Below are 21,980 nucleotides of genomic sequence, written 5' to 3'. Positions count from 1 at the left end.
GGCGGTACGGGCATTGACGTATTCCTCCCTGGCAGGCTTCAAGTCGCAGCTGGACAGATGGCGCGCGGTTGCCGCTTGTCCTCGTACTTGTTCAAGCAGTGGCTGATGGCTCTCCTCTCCTTGGGGGGGACCTTCCCCATCCCCAACGTCGCGGTGATCATGTTCATGGTGAACGCATAGGTCTGGTTGGCCTTCCTTGTCACCATGAGCACGTAGGTAGAGGGTCTGTAGTGGAGTGCAGGGTCTGGGTCTCCAGACAGACACGGTTCCACTCCCCATGGCACGCTCGGCATGCGTCTTCGATTTTCATGGAGGGCACGTTGTTGCAGGCGGCGCCGGTGGTGAGCATGGTGGCCAAAGAGACCAGAAGGATTATTGCCATGACGAAGTTCTTCATGGTTGATGTTTCTGTTGGGGGACTTCGGTGTGGTAGTGAAACTAAGCGTTGTCGGGCCTATAAATAGGATGATTCATGGTAATTAAAATAGGCGAGGATGCAAAAATATTATATTTATAAGAGATACAACCATATGGTGTCACTATAACAGATATGCCAAGTTCTTTTAGATCACAGGGTATCCAACAAAAAGCATCATTTTCCTGTAAAGACACTAAATGCTGCAATATGAAGTATGCATATCACTATATATTGCTTCACTCGATCACATGAACAGGGAATCCAAACAACGTGCATACATGATAGAAAAATCAATGATCATTTAACATATATGCCAAGTTTTGTTAAATCACAGGATATCCCACAACAGTATCATTTTCTTGTCAAGACATTACATGCTGCCTATGAACTGGAGTACATACGTCAGTATATCTTTCTTCACAAATGACATGCACGGAATTGGAACAATCAGTGCAAACATGATAGAAAAATCAATGACCATTTAATATCATGACGAGTACGATCCATGAGGATTCCCTTTGATAAATTAATGATAATATATAGGAATGGATCTATGTGTATTTCTGTGATGCAAAAGAAAGAAACATTAGAAGTCTAAAACAAGATTTCTTTTCTAGAGCAATTATTAATACCATGACATCCGTCACACCAGAATAAACATATAAAGTTATACTTGCTCCATATAGTCCATGCCGCACAATATTTCATACTTTGCTTATTATGAAATTTTGTGGTTATCCCTATTTTGCTTCCCAATTTTAATCTTACGTACTACAGTTTGTAAGAAAAGTTTTTTTTCCAATTTTAATCTTACGTACTACAGTTTGTAAGAAAAGTTTTTTTTGTCTCGATATTAAGTTGAAATCATAGCTTGTTGTAGCAAGTGGATAGACACTCTCTTTTCGTTATTGTAGAAATATAGATTCTGGGTCATAGACTGCTTTCTTAGTTACTACTCCCTCCGTCCCAAATTATAGGTCGTTTTGACTTTATTAGATTCATAGACTTTGTTATGCACTTAGATATACCCTATGTCTAGATGCATAATAATATCTATGTATCTAGAAAAGTCAAAACGACCTATAATTTAGAACGGAGGGAGTACTACGCAACGCATTTTTGCACATTTGCCTAACAATCCTATTAAATTATGTTTGTGCACGTGCACAAACATAATTTAATAGGATTGTTAGGCTAAGGTGTAAGTGACTCACAAGAAAGCACCATCCATAATTACCAAACTGTATAGAATGTTTTTTTTCTTAAGTAAATTTCACCATCGGTTCTAAAACTTGACTCGAATTCTCTACTCGGTCTCGGTATTCTCAAAGTGCACATAGTGGTCTTTAAACTTATCAGGGCTTCCATGTGCGCATCTTGCCACCATCTACCAGTCTACATTCATCAGGGCTTCCAAGTCATTCGCGACCCCGGTCAGAGCAAAATCAGCTGCAACCATGCCGTACAGCGGCAAGCTCTGGAACGAATCATGAAGCTTATCCAGGCAGGACCTAATGGCAGTAAGCGCGTCCATGTACTCCTGCCTGGTGTGCCTGAAGTCGCAGCCAGACAGATGGTTGGCGCCGCTCACCATTTGGCTGCCTGCCTCACCGTACCTCTCCTTGCAATGACTGACGGCTTCCCTCTCCTTGCCGGGGAGATTCCCATCCCCCAACATCATGCTGATCTTGTCCATGGTGTCACTGTACTTCAGATTGGCCTTCTTTGTCGCTATGAGCGCGTAGGTAGTGACCTCGGCAGCGTCCGGTGCGGACTGCAAGGTTTCCCGGCACACATGGTACCACTTGGCGTGGCACGCCCGGCACGCATACTCCATTTTTGTGGAGGACACGTTGTCGCAGGCGGCACCGGTGGTGAACATGGTGGCCAGAGAGGCCAGCAGGATCATTGCCAAGATAAAGCTCTTCATTGTTGATGTTTCTGTGTGGGGGAATTTAGTGGTAGTGAAACTAATAAGCATTTTGGGGGCCTATAAATAGGATGATTGCCAACTACCTAGGCAGATCATGATAACACACGCGGAAATGCAACAGCATCTATAAGAATACTCCGAAAACAGATATGCCAAGTTGTATATTTCATAGGATATCCCACAACAAGAATCAATTTCTTGTCAAGACATTATATGCTGCCTATTGAGTTGGAGTACATGTATCACTATATCTTGCTCCAAAAAATACATGCACACGGAATTTGAACAATCAGTGCAAACATGATAGGAAAAGCAATGGCCATTTAATATTGTGAAGGATTGCATTGGATCTATGTGTATTTATGGTGATGCGAAAAAAAACACTACAAGTCTAAAACGAGATTTCTTTTCTAGAGCGATCATCATTGCACCGACCGTCGAAAGGAAAAGCTTAAGCTTATGAAAAAGACCTCAAACGTGGAAATAGGAGTCAACTGCAATTATTTTATTTAATTATGACAGCTAGAAACTAAACTCGAAACCTCTAACCATAATATCAAATTAATCCCCCTGTCATTAAATATATATATCTAGGGTAAGTTAATTAGTATAGTTAACTAGCTTATCCTAAGTGTCATATATTTCATATCGGAGGTAGCAAGTTGCATGTACTGATCAATTTAACCCAAAATGACAAGAAATGGTCACAGTGAGTACAGAACAGTAGCCATGGATATAGTCGTAGCTATGTAAACGTTAGCAGCAAGATTTTTATTTTTTTTTCACTATTTTTTGGCCTCCAACAAATTTAGCGAAATTTGTGAATTTTGTGAAATTCGTTAAAAATTTCGATCTGGTTTGTTTAAAAAAATGACAATTTTAGTTGATGGAATGTTTGTTAAATCTCTTTTATCAAATTAACATCCACATAAACGAGAGTAGCGCAGCCGTTTTCAATTGTTTTGGTGAAGGATTGGTTGCTGTTTTGAACGCCAGCTGGCTCATTTTATTTTATTTTACTCTAGGCCCCACCTGTGATTGAGAGGAAAATGTCCAAAAATTGGTTGCTGAATCGAACCTAGGACCATCTTCCCAACTAAGTGGCGTTTTCATGATTATTAACTATATATACGGTAGTTCTACCGAAATTTTTTAACCGAAATTGCATTTTTCGTTCACTGGCGGAAAAAAACCCGAAATTCGTGAAATTTCACTGAAATTTTACCGAAATTTTGAACAGCAGCATATTATTAAAAATAGATCATATCTCACTGCCATCTACCTGCCAAAAATCAGGGCTCCCAGTAAATATGCGACCATGGTTGCATCATGATCGGCCGAGACCGTGGCATACGATGGCAAGTACTGGAACAACCACACAGCCTGTCCTGGCAGGATGTGATGGCGACCTCTGCATCTAAGGGGATGTTTGGATCTTGGAGCTAAAGTTTAGTCCATGTCACATCGAATATTCGGAGACTAATTAGGAGGACTAAATATGAGTTAATTATAAAACTAATTACACAGATGGAGGCTAAACGGAGAGACGAATCTATTAAGCCTAATTAATCCATCATTAGCAAATGGTAACTGTAGCAGCACATTGTCAAATCATGGACTAATTAGGCTTAATAGATTCGTCTCGCCGTTTAACCTCCATCTGTGTAATGGATTTTATAGATAGTCTATGTTTAATACTCCTAATTAGTATCTAAACATTTGATATGATAGGAGCTAAAGTTTAGCCCGAGGATCCAAACACCCCCTAAGTATTCTTGCCTGCCGCGCGTGAAGTTGCAGCGGACCAGCTGCTCGATCGGCGATGCTCGCCATCAGGGCTCCTGCCTCTCCATATTTCCCCTTGCAGTGGCTGACTGCTTGCCTCTGCTTGTTGGGAAGATTCCCTGCCCCCAACATTTGGTTTGATCGTGTTCATGGTCTCTTCGTACTTCAGATTGGCCTGCCTCGTCGCCATGAGCGCGTAGGAGTGACCTCGGTGGTGTCCGGCGCGGGCTGCAGCGTGTCCTGGGCTCCTGGCACAGCTTGTGCCACTGGGGTTTTATGTTGCACGACTTGAGGCATGCTTCATCCCTTTTCATGGAGGCGACGTCGGGACAGGCGGCACCGGTGGTGAAGAAGGTGGCAAGAGGGAACAAGATTGCAAGGACGAAGGTGAGCATGGCTGCTCTCTTCATCATGTTTGCACTTGATTTAGGTTGATGTTTTCCTTGTGGGGACTTTAGCGCGATTGTAAACCTAAGCATTTTTGGCTCTATAAATAGGATTATTCTCGTTCTCCAATAGTCCGATCTTGATAAAATATGCGGAGATGAAAAATATTTTTAAAGAATACACAAAATAAGCCAAAGTTTATCTGTTACTTCACAGGATATGATTCTCATAACAATATCTCATCCTATCAAGACATACAATGGTGCCAAATTAAATGATTATGTAACTAAAGATATATATATATATATATATTACTTGACACAGAACCGAAAAATTATCTGCAAATATGATATAGATAAATAAAAATTGTACCAGGTATTGGATTTGTTCAAATCATATACATATACATACATGCCAATTAGTGGCTCCTATTTTAAACATAGAGACAATGGCATTGTATTTAGATATTAGCATGTCCAATATCCATGAGGATTGCATTGATGAAATAATGATCATTAAATATGCATGAAATTTAACTATGCATTTGCAGATAATGCTGCAACAGTAACACTTTTAGCCTAAAACAAGATTTCTTTTCTAGAGCAACTATTAATAGCATGACATCCGTCGCAGCAGATCTATATTATTGTAGCATTTGCGTCCTATAAACTAAACAGCCCACATTATATACTAAGAATTAACGTATTTAAGTATATTGAATTATCATGCACCCCATATTATATACTAAGCATAAAGCCTTGGAAACTTCTTTCGATGTTGTAGAACCTCGTGTATTTTTAAAATAGTGGAATAGGCTAAAACGGGCATCTATTTTAAACCAGATGGAACATTTTCCTTTTATAAGGCGTGCACATATTTGAATATTCAAACCTATAATTTTTAACCAACTTTAGTTAACCTCTCATGATATAATGAAAAATGATATATTTTGGATTTATATTCGAAAGTACTTTAATTTCTTATATGTGTTATGATTTTATTTTTGCTATAAATTAATGTTACAGAACAAGATAAGATAAGAGTCAAAGTATAGTTTTGAACACCATGCCAAGTCAAATCATGTCTCATTTCAAATGCCAAGTCAAATCATGCCTCATTTCAAAATGGAGGGAGTACGTTTTTTTTGCAGCACCTCAATGGCCTCATTTATAACCAATCATCCCTGTGCAACTACTCTACTAGCAATAATCATTTTACGTCACTAGGAAAGAAAGAGATAATTTTTACGTCAACATTTGTGGCATGTAGTTCCATGGAGAGCATTGCCAGGAGAGCAGTGCTTGTCTGATTGCAAGAAATTAGCATCCAGGCGGTAAGTGCTTGGCATGGGCCGTCTTTCCACTGCAATCAAATCATTGCTTAATTCATTCTACAGGTTATTATAAAGCAAATAAACCATGCAAATATTGCGTTTTATTCATGAACCAATTCATTCTACAGGTTATTAGGAAGCTCTGAAAATACACGCAATGCATCAGCAATCGATAGACTCCAGTGATGAGCCAGCTAGTTGCATGGTTTCTTCATGCTGACATCTGATGAAATTAATACAAAGGAAAACCAGCTTGCAAATTGGCACAGCACGCAGCTGATTCAGCAAGTATTCATGCATATCCATCCACACGACGCCGCCGCCATTATTACTGAACGCCGAGCAACCTGCCGACGAAGTAGGCGAGGACGGCCATGTTCCGGTCGACGAGGTTCCTGGCGTAGATCGGCGACGCCGGCAGGCTCCTCACGCGGTCCCTGCAGCGCTCCACCTGCGCGACGCCATCCCTGTACACCTGCCCGAGGTCGCCCTCCATGAACCGGCACCCGACCACGGCGGCGGCGACGCCGTTCATGGTGTCCGTGGCCTGGCCGTAGGACTCCTTGCAGAGCGCGTACACGTCCTTCTCGTCGCCGCGGAGGGAGCCGTCGGCGAGCAGCGCGTCCAGGGCGTGCGCGGTGTCGTCGAAGGACGCGAGGGCGCGCTTGGCGGCGACGAGCGCGTATAGGTCGACGCCGTTGGACGGGTAGGAGACGTCCCGCATGGCGTCCTTGCAGAGCTCGTACATGAGCTCCGTGCCCGTCGCCGCCCGGCACGCCTGCTCCACGGTCATGGACGGAAGGTCGTGGGACGCCGACACGGGAGGAAGCGCGGAGAAGAAGGCAAGCTGGAGGAGGAGGAAGAAGCAGGCAGCTATCATGGTCATGGTCATGAGTTGGAGAACTTGTGGAGGATGAACTGATGCTAAACTTATGCTAGGTACCTATGCATTCTTACATATATAAGGTGAATGGTTTACAATTTTTGGCATTACCTTTAGATGTTTATTTAATTCGAATTTACCAATTCCGAAAAATAATACAAACCCATTAAACTCTTTACAAATAAATCGAACGGCACGCGTAGTTTTGTCTTCTTGGAAACAGGTTGTGATTTTCCTTGGCTTTCTCTGACGACCTACGTTTTCATATTCTAGTGTGAGACAAATTTTGAAACGGAAATTTTTGGGAGGAAGTTTTGGTTGGTGGATAGAGATGAAGAGATTTAGTCAAGTTTCAAATATTAGCTTTGGTAAAATCGTATAGTAGTAAATTCTTCCAAAATACATACATATATATATAGTAAACTAATTCACATTTTACAAATCAAATAAATTTGTACTTTATTTTTGCGAGGATATTTTAATTTTATTTGCTATAAATGAAAACCAGAGAGTGTGCACATGTGAAAAACAAATTGCGAGGAAGTTTTTGTTGGTGGATAGAGATGAAAAAGATTTAGTCAAGTTTTAAATATTAGCTTCAATCAAATCAATGTGTATGATCTCTCCGATGCTGCGGAGGGCGACCAGACCTAATTCAACAATCTCCTACGAATCATCCAGTCAGATCAAGATTGGAAAGTACGTAAACAGTTTGGAGAGTTTTTTTAAAAAAAAAATCTAGAGGTTTAAATAATTAAAGCAAATTCACGGTATAACGAGTTTCAGCACATATAATCATAAAAAGCGAGAAAACCACGGAGTATTGACTACTCTCTCTGTCCCGAACTCCAGATCCTTTTAACTTTTCTAATTGCCTTTTACTATACATGTAGACATAATATACATCTAAGTACATAGAAAAATCTATTAATCTAAAAAAGATAAAACAAACTTACATTTGGGACAGAATGAGTAGTAATTAATAATTATATCGGCATACGACCTATCTTATACTTAATTTAATTGAGTATGAGAAATGCTCCAGTACTCCATCACCCGAGGATTCAGGGCTGAGGAACTAATGGATATCTTGTGCTGTTCTTCATTTTTTATCACAAGATGATAAACATTTCGACTGAATTAGATTCAGGATGTAGGGATTGCCGAGCGTGCACTTTCTCAATCTCAGTACGGTTTTGAGGAAATAATGGACGGGCATCAAGAGTTTTAAGCTCCTGAGTCAGTTAATTAATCGTTCGTGTGCCATGGATGATGTAGCTTCATTATGAGCCACGAGTTGATGAAGCCCGTGCTACTGGTGGCACACCTGCAGTCCATTGTTGCCGTTCTTCCTCTCCTCGTTGTAGCAGATGTGCTGTCGTAGCTGACGAATAATGGAGAAGGGATGGAGCTCGACTTGCAGAGAGGACCGCACGAAGCTTGGATGTATTAAGATTCATATCTGGTCATATCAATGAATTGTTATTTTGTTGTCCTCCACTGATCTTTTTTGTCCGGCGAATTTGTCGCCGCCCTTTGCATGCGGAAGAAAACAAACCCGTTCACCGCTCAGAACCTGGGCGGAGTTTGGTCATTATCCGGACTGAGCTGGACCTACAACTTAAAATCTAATAAATGATCTTAATTAATTATTGATGTTTTGAGATTCGGACTTATTTTCAAAAGGGAGTACTGGAGCAGTTCTCACTGAGTATTTCAATTTGTAAAGATGGCAATGGGCATAGAACGTTCGTGTGCCCCCCTCCTCTTAATTCCCACAACAGCCACACGCCGGTCCCTTCCCATACGCCGCCCCCTTCCCAAGGCTCACGCGCGAGTGGGCAGGCGAGCCGCAAGACCGACACGGTGGTGCTCCGGCCGGCCTCACATCCTCCCTAGAGGCACTACAAGCACGCCACCTCGTCCCCGCAAGCAGATCAATCACCTGCGCCATCCCTCGCTCCCTAAGGCTCCCTGCAAGCATATCAAGGAGCACCAACGTGGCTGCGCCCCTCATTACAGCTTGCTCCTTTCCCCTGCAAGCAGCCGTCCAAGATCGACGCCACTGTTGACGGGCACACTGGCGTGCCCACGGATGGAGGGTGCGGGCAAGATTTGTTACCCGTGACGGGTGGGAAGTGCGGCCATGAGAATCTAGCGGCGGTGCAGGCGTGGGAAGCTCGTATCCGCTGTCCATTGCCATCTTTATCTATTTCCATTGGAACAACTCAAATTTTGATAGTGCTATAATCCAGAAAGATAAAAATTTTAGAAATGCATCGATCGTTGAACATAAAACAATTCAGTACTGTACAACCAAAAGGCCAAATTGTTACACTTCGCGTGTGCAAATTTTTCATGACCTCATTTTACGACCGACCCACCCATATATGGCCCAAAGCCCGCCCACGGCCCGGTCTGAAAACTCCTGTAAAAAGCTGACGATAGAGTTATTAATAGGCTTAGGCAAGAAATTTTGGCCCGAAATAAAACTGGGCCTATCCTGGGCTCATCCCAAAATAGATGGCCCGCTAATGCCTAGTGGGCAGGCGTGGGCAGCCCTTTTCAGCTCGAAAGAAATCATCTTTTTCACGTCTCGGTCCAAAAAATGTTCAGGTTCATGGAAGTTGCATCAAGCAAGATTCAAGATGGGCACGTCGCATACCCTCTAAAAAATAGCACATGTTAATTCTAAAATAAATATAATTTAGAAAATAGGATAAAAAGTTTAAATACCTCCACAACCAGTAGCTTTGTGGTGCTTTGGGAGCGTAGCAGCTGGCGAGGGGGCCTCCTATATGGAGAACGGAAGCCACCTAATGAAGTTGGCTTTCAGCCCACCGAGGCCCACTATGCTCATCTTCTTCCTCTTGACGGCGAGCACCACCCACCCCCTCCTCCTCCACCCTAGCTGGCGGCTCCCGCGCCCGCATCGCTCCGCCCACCAACCATCGCCTCCAGCTTGCCTGACAATCCCATAGGCATCCTTGCCCTTTCCGGCCATCCAACCCCACCCCGCCAGCGGCGCTACCACGCCCACCACACCTCCGGTGCCTCTAACCCCTAGAGCCCCCATCCCCGGTAGCCCAAACCCTAACCCTAAGTTGTCACCTTGACCACCACCACCGTCGCCGCCAGCCTCCCCGCCCACACCCCTCCCCTCACCCCGGCTTCTACCCTCCAACCTCGGAGCCACCAGCGACGGCTAGCAGCGGCAGCATCATCACTCGATAGGAGCGGAGGAAGAAGACGATGGATGAGAAGATGATGATCCAACAGCCATCAACGCGCGCACCAAGCTTGGGCAACAGGAAGCCAAGTAACTACCTGACTTCCGGAAGTCATATAAGATTTGTGGTTCCCTTCTAGATGGGCCAATACAGCTTTTCAAAAAAGATGGGCCAATACCAGTAGCTTTTGCTATAGTAGATGGGCTAAGGTGCTGATGGGCTGGAACTGCTGCATGTCTAGACACTGGATTAATCAACAAGTGGGCCTATATGCTCCGGTGGTTGATGGGGCTCCCCTACCGGTGCGCAAACGCTTTCGAAAGTATTTTTGTTACATGACTTTTAATGTTTGAGATTCGTGCGGGTTACGATGGATGAATCGATCAAAATTGGCAAGCGAGCACGTTGCGCGAACACTTTGCTGCGAGTGGAGCTGGCGGCTTGTGAATGGTTGCAGGTGATGCCCGATGGTTGTTTGGATTGAAACCTCAATTTAGTTTCTCTCACTCGCTAAGAATATTATGTATTCAAAAATCAAGCTTCCTCTCTTTTTTGTTGCTACCAATCCAATTACAAAATTCTTGGTTCCGCCGCCGGACTAAGAAAGTAATCCAACCAATAACACTCATCACAGGCATCCGAGAGAAAGGAAAGAACCCAAAATGGCAAAACATAGCAGATTTATTGCTTGCCTGATAAGATCAATTAATATCAATTTTAACATGGATATTAGTATTACAAACAAATCCACTCTGGCTAGTGACTGCCCTCTCATGCACATGCTGGCTGTCCTCACGCCGGCGGCGCTGGCACCAGGCTGCAGAGCAAGGCGGCGAGCAGGGTCACGTTCCGGTCGGCGAGGTTCCTGGCGTACAACGGCGACGCCGGGTAGTTGAGCAGGCCCCTACTGCACCCGTCCATGCCGCGGAGCCCCGCCGTGTAGCCCGCCTTGATGCCCGCGGCCCTGTCGCAGCCGCCGGCCGCCAGGTCGCCGGCGACGCGCGCCATGGCCCCGCGGGCGCGGCCGTAGCCCACCATGCAGTCGCCGAACGCGGCCCTCTCGCCGTCCGCCGGGACCGCGCCGCCGTCGAGCAGCGTCGTCGCCGCGGCCACCGTGGCCGCGTAGGCGTCCAGCGCGCCGCGCACGGCCGCCGCGGCGTGGAGGGTGACGGGCACCGCAGCGCCCGCACCCGCGCTCGCGCCGGCGCGGAGCGTGCTGAGGCAGAGCTCGAGCATGCGGCGCGTCCCGGCGACCGCGCCGCACGCGCGCTCGGCGGTCATGGACGGGATAAGAGGGCACCGCCGGCTGCCTCCGCCGCCGACGCCATCGTCCGCGCCGAGGACGGCGAGCAGCGAGAGGATGACGAAGAGGGAGAGGAGAGAGCGGATGGTGGTTGCTGCTTTGGCCATGATCGTGGCGAGCGTGGCGTGAGAAACTGAGGAAGGACGTGTTGTGGTAGTGCCGTGGCCGGAGTCGCCGGCGAGTATTTGAAGGCGTTTCTTGGTAGCTAGCGGGTGCATGGCGAAACTGATGGGCAGCTAAAGCCAGCTAGCTTGGCGAGCGAGGGATTACAGATCATGTGATTAAGTCCTTTTCTGGTAATGCAGTTACACATGTCGTAAGAAAAAGAGTGCTCCTGTTGCCAATTTGTATTTTGACAGTGATAAGCTAAGCACGCATGTTAGAGCCGTTTGACATCACGAGCTTCGAACTTTGAAATTTTCAAATTTGGTGTTTTTTTTCTTTTGAACAATAGTTGCCCTTATGACAGTGGGATTTCTACAATGATCCCAAACTCTTAGATGGAATTTGAGAATAAAAATAATTGTTGTAGTCCATGAGTTCTAAAAATTCAATGAAAAGTATTGATGAACTAACTCTTTGTCTACCAACTTCTCTAAAAATTCTTCTGATACATTCCAATATCTAAATGTTTCAAAGTAGTGAACTAAATTTCTTATTATTATAACCAAAAACTTCCACAGGTTCTAAATCATTCATACTGTTTCTGAAAGAGAAGTTGGTAGGCAATGTATTGATGACGAGATTTCTGTTTTTTTTCTGAATGCCCTTCATTTTTTTTCCAATTGCATTGTACTTGAATCAATGAAAAGAGGCACTTCTCGATTTATCAAATGATGATACTACAGTTGAAGGTGACCGATGTGTACATCTTGATCATATTCCTTAGCACATTCTTTCTTATCTGAATCAAAGTCTTGCACAAAATTATTTTACTTGGGTTTGCTCATGTTCATAGTGCTCGTTATATATGCTTAGCTATTAATGGACAATATTTCCTTTTTTGTTAGGACTATGGCACGTAATTTGGAGGAAACTAAATTAATGTTTAAGCCAAAACGTATGAAAATAGGGCAAGGCAGCAGCATTTTTGTTAATTTTCTTATAATGACATACTCCTATATTATAATTTAGGAGCATGTATTTTGGTTCTTTGAGTTAGTTTAGAATTTATGATGGTATACGTGGGCAATTTACAAGCAAGATTGGGGCGCTTTGTGTTTATTTTTACTTCTTGTTATACTTTGGGTTGATACTTTTCATGATGGACAAAGTGGGTAATAATTTTGAAACAAGTGAGATCAATTAAACAAAGTCACCACATATGTCTAGCTATTAACAAGCACGTCCTCTACAATTAAATAAGGCACCTGAAAACAAAGAAGTTATCAACCAATAAGATTTGAACGTCACAGATTTGAAATAAGATGGATGGGCCTTCTAGGTAGGGATGGAAATGTGGAGCTAGATAATTATCCGACATCCGTATCCGCTAAAATGACGATATGGATATTTGTATTCGTATCCGAATTTAATGTGGTACTAAAATGGATACATCCGAATTCGTTTTTTCTTGATTTTCTCTGTCCGATTCCACGTTCGCATTCGATAATATCCGACACTATCCGTATCCGACCATATGAAACTATTAGTTATCTCTATAACTAATGATAAATGATGTTAATTTAAATATTAATAATGATAATATATCATATCATTGAAATTATTTGAAAGTTATCTTTATAACTCATAATTAATGATATTAATTTTATTATTACTAATATTGTATCCATAAAACTATTTAAATTTATCTCTAATTTTAGTGACCAATGTCATTAAATTTAATAATAAATATATATATGAAATTAAATTTAATTTTAAATACTCTAGTTTATCTATTTATTAATAAAATATTTTTATATAATTTTTATTATTCATTGATAAATGTTTATATTTATTGAAATATATATTTATTCATAGATTATTTTTTTTCATAAATTGCATTATTTTAAATAATTACTAGTTAATTTTATATTTTCATTAGCGATCTTTGTTTGCACTTGTTATGTACCCATACTTAGTCTCTACTTGTATAATAATTTTGTTATTCATAAACCATCAATAAACAAAATAAGTAAATGTTATCTTCAAAATTGAGTACATATCCGATGGATATCCAAATCCGAAACATTCATTTTGTATTCATATTCTAAAAATCCGAATTCGTATTCAATTTAAAATATGGTAAAAAGTGCTATCCGGATGCGATTCCATGCGGATCCGTTGCGAATTCCACCCTTACTTCTAGCGCAGGTGCTACGTCCTCAATCGTATCAATCCTCCAGTTGCAAGGTTACATGCATCGATACGGTTACGCCCAAAGATGAACCCAATGTTTTTTAATTAAATCGTGCGATTGAAAACTTCAACCAAAATACCAAATATTGCAATACCACAATTGTCATGCACACCCTTAATTTATAATTTATCAGCACGGCGTGGCCTCCCGCCGCCGCCGCACGAGGCGCGCCCGCAGCGGCCGCTTCATGACGGTGAAGAACCCGGGATGCGGTTGGAGGTCAACGGCGAGGTCGCCATCCGCCTCCGACCACTCGAACTCCCTCACCAGGTTGGCCACGAAGTATCCGAGGTGGAGCACGGCGGCGCCCATGCCGGGACACATCCTCCGGCCACCCCCGAACGGCATCATCCTGATCTCCCCGGCGCTGCCCGCGGCCGCCACCAGGCTCACGCCCTCGCCCTCGCCGCCGGCCAGGAACCTCTCTGGCCGGAACTCGCGCGGGTCCGCCCACGCCGTCTCGTCCCGTGCCAGCCTCGCCAGCGGGAAGTGCACCGCCGTGCCCGCCGGGAGACGCCGGCCGTCCACCACGACGTGGTCCTCCGCCATCACCTGCCGAAGCACCATCGGCACGGTGGGGTGCAGCCGGAGCCCTTCCATGATGACGGCGTTGAGGTACTCCAGTTTCCCGAGAACCTCCTCGGCGTCCGTGGGCACGGCGGCGTCGCTGTCGTTCCGGAGCGCGCGCTGCGCGTCGGGGCGTTTCACCAGGTGCGCCATGATCCACTGCAGCGCCGCCGCGGCGGGCTCCGTGCCGGCGCCGAGGAACTCGGAGCAGAGCCCCACAAGCTCGCCGTTCGTGAGCCTCCGCTGCTGCTGCTGCCGCCGTCGCCTGAGGCGGCGGCGTGCTCGTCGTCCGGGACGCGGAGGTCGGCGAGCGTGTCCACGTACGCCGGGGGCTCGCCGCGGCGGTCGGGCCGGTCGCGACGGCGGGAGTCGATGAGGGGAAGGTACGCCTGCTCCTGCTGCCGCCGGAGCTCGACCAGCTTCCTCCACCGGCTCCGGTAGATGAGCCCGGTGACCGCAGGGAGCGTGGCGAGGACGCGGAGGCCGAGGAAGCACCGGACGAGGTCGTCCTGGGAGTCGTCTTGGAGGAAGATTCAAATAACACAGTAACATAAATTACACCCAAATTGGCGCACAGGGAACTTCCATTGATTATTTCAATCTACTAAAATTTTGGGCGACGTCAGCCAGCGCTTGGCTGTTGAAATGCCCTAGGATATAAAAAGAAGAGCATCTGGGCTTTGGCACAGGCCTAAAAAAACCTAGGAACGACAAAAAAAAAAAAATCACGTCCCAAACGGGCCTAAATGCAGGAATTTTCTCCCAGGATTCTACGGATTGTTAAGTTACAAGCTGGCTCAAATGGAACTGCAGGAGGGCAGGATGGATGGACATGAACCACCCGCAGTCAGATTCAAAATTCGGATTTCCAGCTATATTAAGAAAAGTGAAATAGGAAAAACATCAGTGCCAGCAGTTAATTCACAAAACTGTATCCAACCAACTCAAGTCTGAAGTCACAAGACTAACACTTTACAAGTGAGAGCTCAATGCGTCTAAGTGCACACACACCAGAGCAAAATCTGAGCTCCACCAACCAATCCTTTGGACCTAACAAAAGAATGCTTCTGTTCTACACAAGAGAGAAGGAAATGGTACAGATCATTGCGAGATCTTGAAGTTCTTCGGGCGCTGCAGCCGTTTCCTGGCTTTCTTCGCGCTCAAGATGCTCGAGATCATATCACTACATGTATCGCATGTACTGTCATAGCCCATCAGCTTTGCACTGAGATCCTCGCATAACAATCCTAACCCACTTTTATCATCACTGCCTGAATTTCGCAGACGATCGGCCTGCTCTCGGGAGACGGTGGCATATAAATGGAAGGTCTCAATAACGATTTTATCAGCTGCAGGGTCTTGATCCTTTTGATCTTCTTTTGGTTCATGATCCTTGGGCGGCATCAGCATGCCCAATGAAACCCGGGCTAGTCCCAGAGCCTCAGGATCATCGGGTGTCACTGAGGAGAACACGAACGAGAATCTCCCGAATGCAAGATCTGGCTCGGAAAAAATATCTTCGAGGGCACCATTGGGTGGTCTCATGCTTTTAGGAATGGAATACTTCTTCTGGTCAGAATTCAATATACTCTCTGTGGCACGATGAATTTTGGAAGCTTCTCTTAATCCACTCAGCAAGGCTCCATGCATTGTTGCTGGATATGCACGATTTGTGGCTTCTCCAGCAAAGAAGAGCCGGTCATTTACACTCTCAGCAAGAATATCGTAGTCGGCACCAGAAGACCCAACTCTGATGTGAGAGTATGAACCTGAACAAAAAGGATCACTACCCCATCTTGTGCAAACCGATTGAATGGGCTCAGGGACAGTAACACCTTTTGGACCATAGATACCTGGAAAAAATATCATGAATAAATGTTCATTGTTTATCATAACGAAAGAAAAATTACAAATAATACGTGCTTATTCTTGACTCTTATGCTCATGGACTTCCAACAGGCATGCATCCAAAAATGTAGCGGAAGCAAAAAAAAAAAAGCATTCCTTTTAGTTGCAATCTTTATAACCAAAGTATCCATTACTCCATTAGAAATTATTCAAGGTTCTAGAGCAATACCATCTTCCTTATTTTTTTCTCATATTCGTTGTCTTTATTTTTATACTTTCACACACCAAAAGGATTCATTCTGTTTGATCCCCTGTCCCCCCAAAAAAAATTATAGCAGCTAAAGTAGTAGCTGTGCAGTTAATTTTTAAAAATACTTAAAAATATTTACTTCCTTTTCTCTCTGTTTTCACCCGAAAGCAGCCATTTGGTAATACCTATTTGTACCATATAAGCAATAGCTAAAAGGGGTAAATAACAACTCATATGCAGAACGGGAGCCTTAGTGCCAGTTTAAACCCAAGAACTTTGTATTGTGACCAAAATCTAATTCCAGTTCCTAAGAGCACTGGAAAACATGAATTACAAATTTCTTCAATTTATAGAAACTGGAAAACATAAACCTCTTAGGTGTTTTTTCCACTACTGCAGGCGTCATGGCCGTAACTCAGTCACATATCCACCCTTACTGCACAGGATGTCCCTGTTGAGAAGCCCCATTCATCCCCCGCCATAGTCAGTGCCGTAGAACAGTATAGGTCACATGGCCGTAACTCAGTCACATATCCACCCTTACTGCACAGGATGTCCCTGTCGAGAAGTCCCATTCGTCCCCTGCCATAGTCAATGCCGTAGAACAGTATTGGGTAGAGGATGAAGATACTAAGGGTAGACCTAAGCTGCTATGGAAGGGTAGAAGAGAGGATATAGAATGGTTCTGAGCCACAGACCAGTCCGTAGGAAACTTTGATTTGTTGAACCACATCATGCCATCTGCCATGATAGCAAACCCACCTTCTAAACCACCATATGTCTTGTTGAATGGCAGCGATTGGAATCAATTGGCAGGAATTAGCATCCAAGGGGATTGGGCCTAACTTGCATAATCCATCTTTGTCCAGAAAGCTTTTAGGGAGTATTTGCACCAGTTTCTAAAGTTATGGAGGTATTTAGATTAGTTTTGTAGTTTAGGCCTTTAGGGAGTATTTGCACAGTGGACTGGTGGAGGCATACTAACAGTTTTGGGGGCGTCAGATAGTCTTATTACTTTTGATTATAAAGAGTGTTTGACCCAAAGATTGCTAGCTCAAAGATTATTGGTCAGCTTGCTCTGCCAGTGAGCCTATCTTTCTTTCTACTAATAACTCCATTATATATTCTTAATCATATGTAAAAAAGATCAAAGCATAACGCAATGGTAGCCCATTAGTTACCTTGAGCTACCAGCCATCTTTTGTGGCAACACTTAAAATATTTAAGACAGTTAGGCTACATTCAGAAAATGTCAATGTTTAAAAGGTAAATGGTTCAACAAACACTAACATTAATTCACTCAAAAAGACTTTCAACTTAATCAGCACAAGTGCCACTAATAACTATACAGTGTGAAGTGTGAGTGAATCAAGTAGTTCCAAATGTGAACTTGCATGCTACAAGCCTACAACCATCCTACTTGTATTAACACAGCAAACACAATTGTTGTAGTATCATTTAAATATAATTCCTAAAACAGCACATGGAATTCCAATTAGTTCTGGGGTCAACAAGTATACTCTGTTCAGGCATACATAAAGAAATAAGATACATCATTTATATATTTCCACTTAGTATCAGGCATCATGTTACCTACACAAACACAAAGTATGCACTTGTCTTAAAAACTCCCAACCCATTTGTACTGGCATATATCAAGCAAAGCAGGCAGACAGCATTCGGTTATCTTTAAAGCCTGAATCCTGCCTCCAAGATCGGGACTGGATTGAGCCACGTCACCTGCATTTCCTGACCGTACGATTGCTGGTTGGGTGAGATTGAGCCGTCAGTCCTGTGTTAGACGCTAGCGAATCATCGCGAAGGTACTCGTCCCCTCCGCCAGTTCTGCCTATCGCTTCGTGCTCCGTTCGCCAGATGTCGACGCCTCCTTCTGCCTGCCGTCCGCAGCTCCTCTCCTCCCTTTCAAGTTCTCGAGCTCAATTCGCGATTTGTTCGTACACGCGGTGCTACCCAACCTAGATCATGTTAGCGCTGCACCACGTGTAGCCTTGCGGGCCTGAGTGTCCAAGACGACGGATGGGCCTAACGGCGGCGACGTCGATCCAACATGCCCTCCGCGCTTCCGGCCCCAACGTTGCTGCCGCACACGCGGCTCAAGAGGGGGCCGTTCGTCGCGCGGCAGCTCTAGTCCCGTGGTGACATCCACGTTGCATCGAGGAGTCGAGGCAGAGCATGTGACCACCGTGTGCGTGGCACGGCGGAGTGGATGCTCGTGGTCTGCTGCTGGGGTCGGGAGACGCGGAGCAAAGAGACATCGACGTCCATTGGTGAAGATCTTACACGCGGTGGTGGCCGTGAACAGCAATATGCGGTGTGGACGTCACGACAGTGGCGGTCTCGACTTCAGAGAGGCCACGGTTGTCGGCTTGGCGCAATGCCATGAGCATTCAGTGGGCCTGGCAAAGACACTGGCATTGTTGCTGTGATGGCTAATCTACTCGCCTCAATCAAAGTAGCAGGACACCATGTGGATGTCATGAGCACACGCATGAGCTGCTAGACAATGGCCTCGTCGCTCGCGAAGTGCGTGACAGAATGACCGAATGAGCATGCATTCATTTCCTGTGCCTGTGGCTTTCCTTTTTCCCAAGTGGCTCTGCCTTTTCATTTTCCATTTTCCATTTTCTCTTACTCTTACATGTGCTGAAATATAATCCGATGGAGGATAAAAGGAGATGACAATAATGTACATATCTATCTAGCAAGGTATATTTGGAAAATTAGGAGTAACATAATTATCTACAAACAAAAATTCATTTACAGGATTAGAAAGAGACAATAAGAGCACACCAGCATGCCATATAGCTTATTATACTAACCCTATTTCATTAATGAACCATACTGGATGTATGTTCCTGTACCCTTACAATAGAACTTCCTCTCTAGTCAGTTTATTCGACAAAGCAAAATAGTCAATGCAAAGGTATAGTTTAGTTCAAGCATCATTGCATTTACCTTGAGCTCTATAATATGAGCATTAACCTTTTGTATCATACAGTTGTAATGTAAGAGAGTGATATTTCTGAATCATGGTTAGTAGATCAAAGAATGTTGGCACAAAGTCCATGCAAATTCAACCTTTTATGCCTTTTCAACTTATTAGAATTTAATCTTCCAATTGCTAAAAGTATACCCACTAAATAGAAATTACATGTCGGTGACCATTGGCTTACATTTTCAGCTGCCTGCGGTGTACTTGCATACGTTGGCACATGACTACATGAGGCAAATATTTAGGTATTCATTTATATCAAACGTTACAGTCCGGATTATTGTGTTGGAAAGCAATTCCTTTCCATAATTTATGATGCTTTCAGTTCCCATTAGAGTTTCAATTGTAATTAAACTAATGAAAATACACTTCCAACTTAAATCAAGTAGATCCACCTTAAACACGAATTCAATCAAAGACTTCAAATTAAATCCGCACAAGTGCCATTAGTAACTATGGAGTGTGCAGTGTGAATGAATCAAGTAATTCGAAATGTGAACTTGCATGTTAAAAGCATCCTACTTATATTAATACAGCATATCCAATTGTTGTACTATCATTTAAATATAATCCTAAACCAGCACACAGAACTCCAATAAGTTAGAGAAACAAGTATACTCTGTTCAGGCATCCAGTAAGATATAAGATACATCATTTATATATTTCCACTTGGGTATCAGTCATCATGTCACCCACACAAACACAAAGTATTCACTTGTCTTAAAAATCCCAATGCACTTGTACTAGCATATACCAAGCAAAGCAAGCAGATAGCATTTGGTTATTATGTTGGTAAGCAAATCCTTTCCATATTTTAAGATGCTTCCAGTTCCCATTACAGTTCAATTGTAATTAAACCAACGAAAATACATGGCACTATGTATTAGATGTAGGAGTTTACCTCTAAGAATGACAAGTACTCGATGAAGTGCAACAACAGGGTCAACCTTTTCAAATTCCAAAGCAGCCTCTCCAGCTACAAGTGCAATAAGCACTGCTCCACCAGAAACAGTGTGGTAGCTATAGAAGAGAAAGTACTCCCCACGCTTGCTACTCTCCTTATTCAAACAACCAAATGTGTCGATGTCCTCATCCCAAAAGACGTGGGGAAACACCATGGCCACCTTGTTCAGCAACCCAAACCCCAACCTCTGTATTGCCCCAAGCTTCTGCTCAGGCAACTCTGGGTCAAACACAATGCTCCCACTCTTGAGCACCCCAAGGGGGACAGTGCACAAAACCATGTCAGCCTGGAAAACCTGCCCTCCTTCCACTGTGACACTAACTCCATCCTCTCCATGCTCAATCCGCTTCACCGTCTTCTCATACAACACAGGTACACCATCACATAATGCATGTATGAGCCGGGAATTCCCTCCGGCTAAGAAGCAATGATCTCCACCCATCTCATAAGGATCGTCCTGGTCCCAATGTGCGAGCGAGAGCTCCGATAGGCAACCCGCATTGGAGAATTCCAGATTCGCAAAATGCCAATCCAAAACCATCCTCTCGTCATCCGTCGTCGCCACATGGTACAGCCTCCTGAGCTTCTCAATGCCTTCCCCCAATGAAATTTTCTCAGCTGCCTCATTCAGAAACTCCCGGAGCCTGGTGGCATGGTCGAGAAGCGTGTTGAACACCAGATCGATACTCCTGTCCAGCCTGGTCTCCACGGTCCGGCCGTCGGGGTAGTAGAGCGGGCAGCGGTCCCGCACCTTGTGCAGCGGGATACTAAGCTGCCGCGCGAGCACGCCGAGCGGATTGGCGTGGATTCCGGTGATAACGCTGCCGCCGAGCTCGACGGCGGCGGCGTCCTCACCAAGGCGGGCCGTGTAGACTCGGCCACCGGGGCGCGCGCGGCCCTCGAGGACGAGCACCCGGAGGCCGAAGCGGAGCAGCTGGCGCGCGGCGGCGAGCCCCGCGAGTCCCGCGCCGACGACGATGACGGAGGCGGCGGGGGCGGCGGGCCCCTGGAGCGCGGCGTCGGGGGGCGGCGCGGCGGGGAAGGCGGCGGAGACGCCGAAGTTGATGTGGCCCTCGCGGGCGAGGTAGCCGTGCGCGGCGGCGACGAGGTGGTCGTAGGTGGCGGCGACGGTCTCGAGGACGCGCGCGCGGGGCAGCGGCGCGGCAGGGTCGGCGCGCCAGGACGCGAGGATGTGGTTGCGGACGACGATGTAGTCGTTGGGCGCGTCGGCGATGTGGGCGGGGAGGAGGGGCCGCTCCTCGGGGAGCAGCTCGTCGATGGGGAAACCCAGGGAGAGAGCGATGAGCGCCTCCGTCTCCGTCTCCCGCTGCCGCTCCTCGGCGGAGAGGCGACGCAGCCGCCGCACCCGCCGCGAGGGGGCGTCGCCGAGGTAGGCCGTCAGAGCGGCGTCGTCGAGGGACTCGTCGTAGGACGCCGGGCGCGAGGACGCCGCGCGGCGCTGGGGGCGGCGCGGCGGCGACGACGGCGACGGCGACATCGCCGGGATGCAGGCGAGGCTGGGCGGGGGTTTAGGTGTGGATGCTGCGCGGAGAGTTTTGGGGGAGGGGTGGGTGGGTGGGAACTAAATGTGGGGGGGAGGGGGGGGGGGGGGGGGTGGGGGTTGAAGATGACAGGTGGGGCCGGTTTTGCAGTGAGAGGAAGCGCGGACTATGGAAAGCGGCGGGTGATGATGACTTGATGAGGGTG

General features: G+C 45.5%; 2 protein-coding genes and 1 pseudogene across 2 annotated transcripts; all 3 read right to left on the bottom strand.

The window, feature by feature from the left end:
• Nucleotides 1-10,761: 10,761 nt before the first annotated feature.
• LOC117860035 (uncharacterized) lies at nucleotides 10,762-11,250 on the bottom strand. Its single transcript, XM_034743240.2, has one exon. The coding sequence runs from the start codon at nucleotides 11,248-11,250 to the stop codon at nucleotides 10,762-10,764; it is 489 nt and encodes a 162-aa protein (XP_034599131.1).
• Nucleotides 11,251-13,591: 2,341 nt separating this feature from the next.
• Nucleotides 13,592-14,786, bottom strand: LOC117861681 (cytochrome P450 89A2-like; annotated as a pseudogene).
• A 304-nt stretch (nucleotides 14,787-15,090) lies between these two features.
• On the bottom strand, nucleotides 15,091-21,817 carry LOC117861055 (lysine-specific histone demethylase 1 homolog 2). Its single transcript, XM_034744523.2, has 2 exons — nucleotides 20,211-21,817; nucleotides 15,091-16,051 (listed from the first exon to the last, which is right to left on the bottom strand). Exons 1-2 carry the CDS (start codon nucleotides 21,769-21,771, stop codon nucleotides 15,300-15,302), a joined length of 2,313 nt encoding a protein of 770 aa, XP_034600414.1. The 5' UTR covers nucleotides 21,772-21,817; the 3' UTR covers nucleotides 15,091-15,299.
• Nucleotides 21,818-21,980: the final 163 nt, after the last annotated feature.

This window comes from Setaria viridis, chromosome 6 (genome assembly GCF_005286985.2).
Source record: "Setaria viridis chromosome 6, Setaria_viridis_v4.0, whole genome shotgun sequence".
In the NCBI taxonomy this organism is placed as follows: Eukaryota; Viridiplantae; Streptophyta; class Magnoliopsida; order Poales; family Poaceae; genus Setaria; species Setaria viridis.
This window is presented reverse-complemented; position numbering and strand designations above follow the sequence as displayed.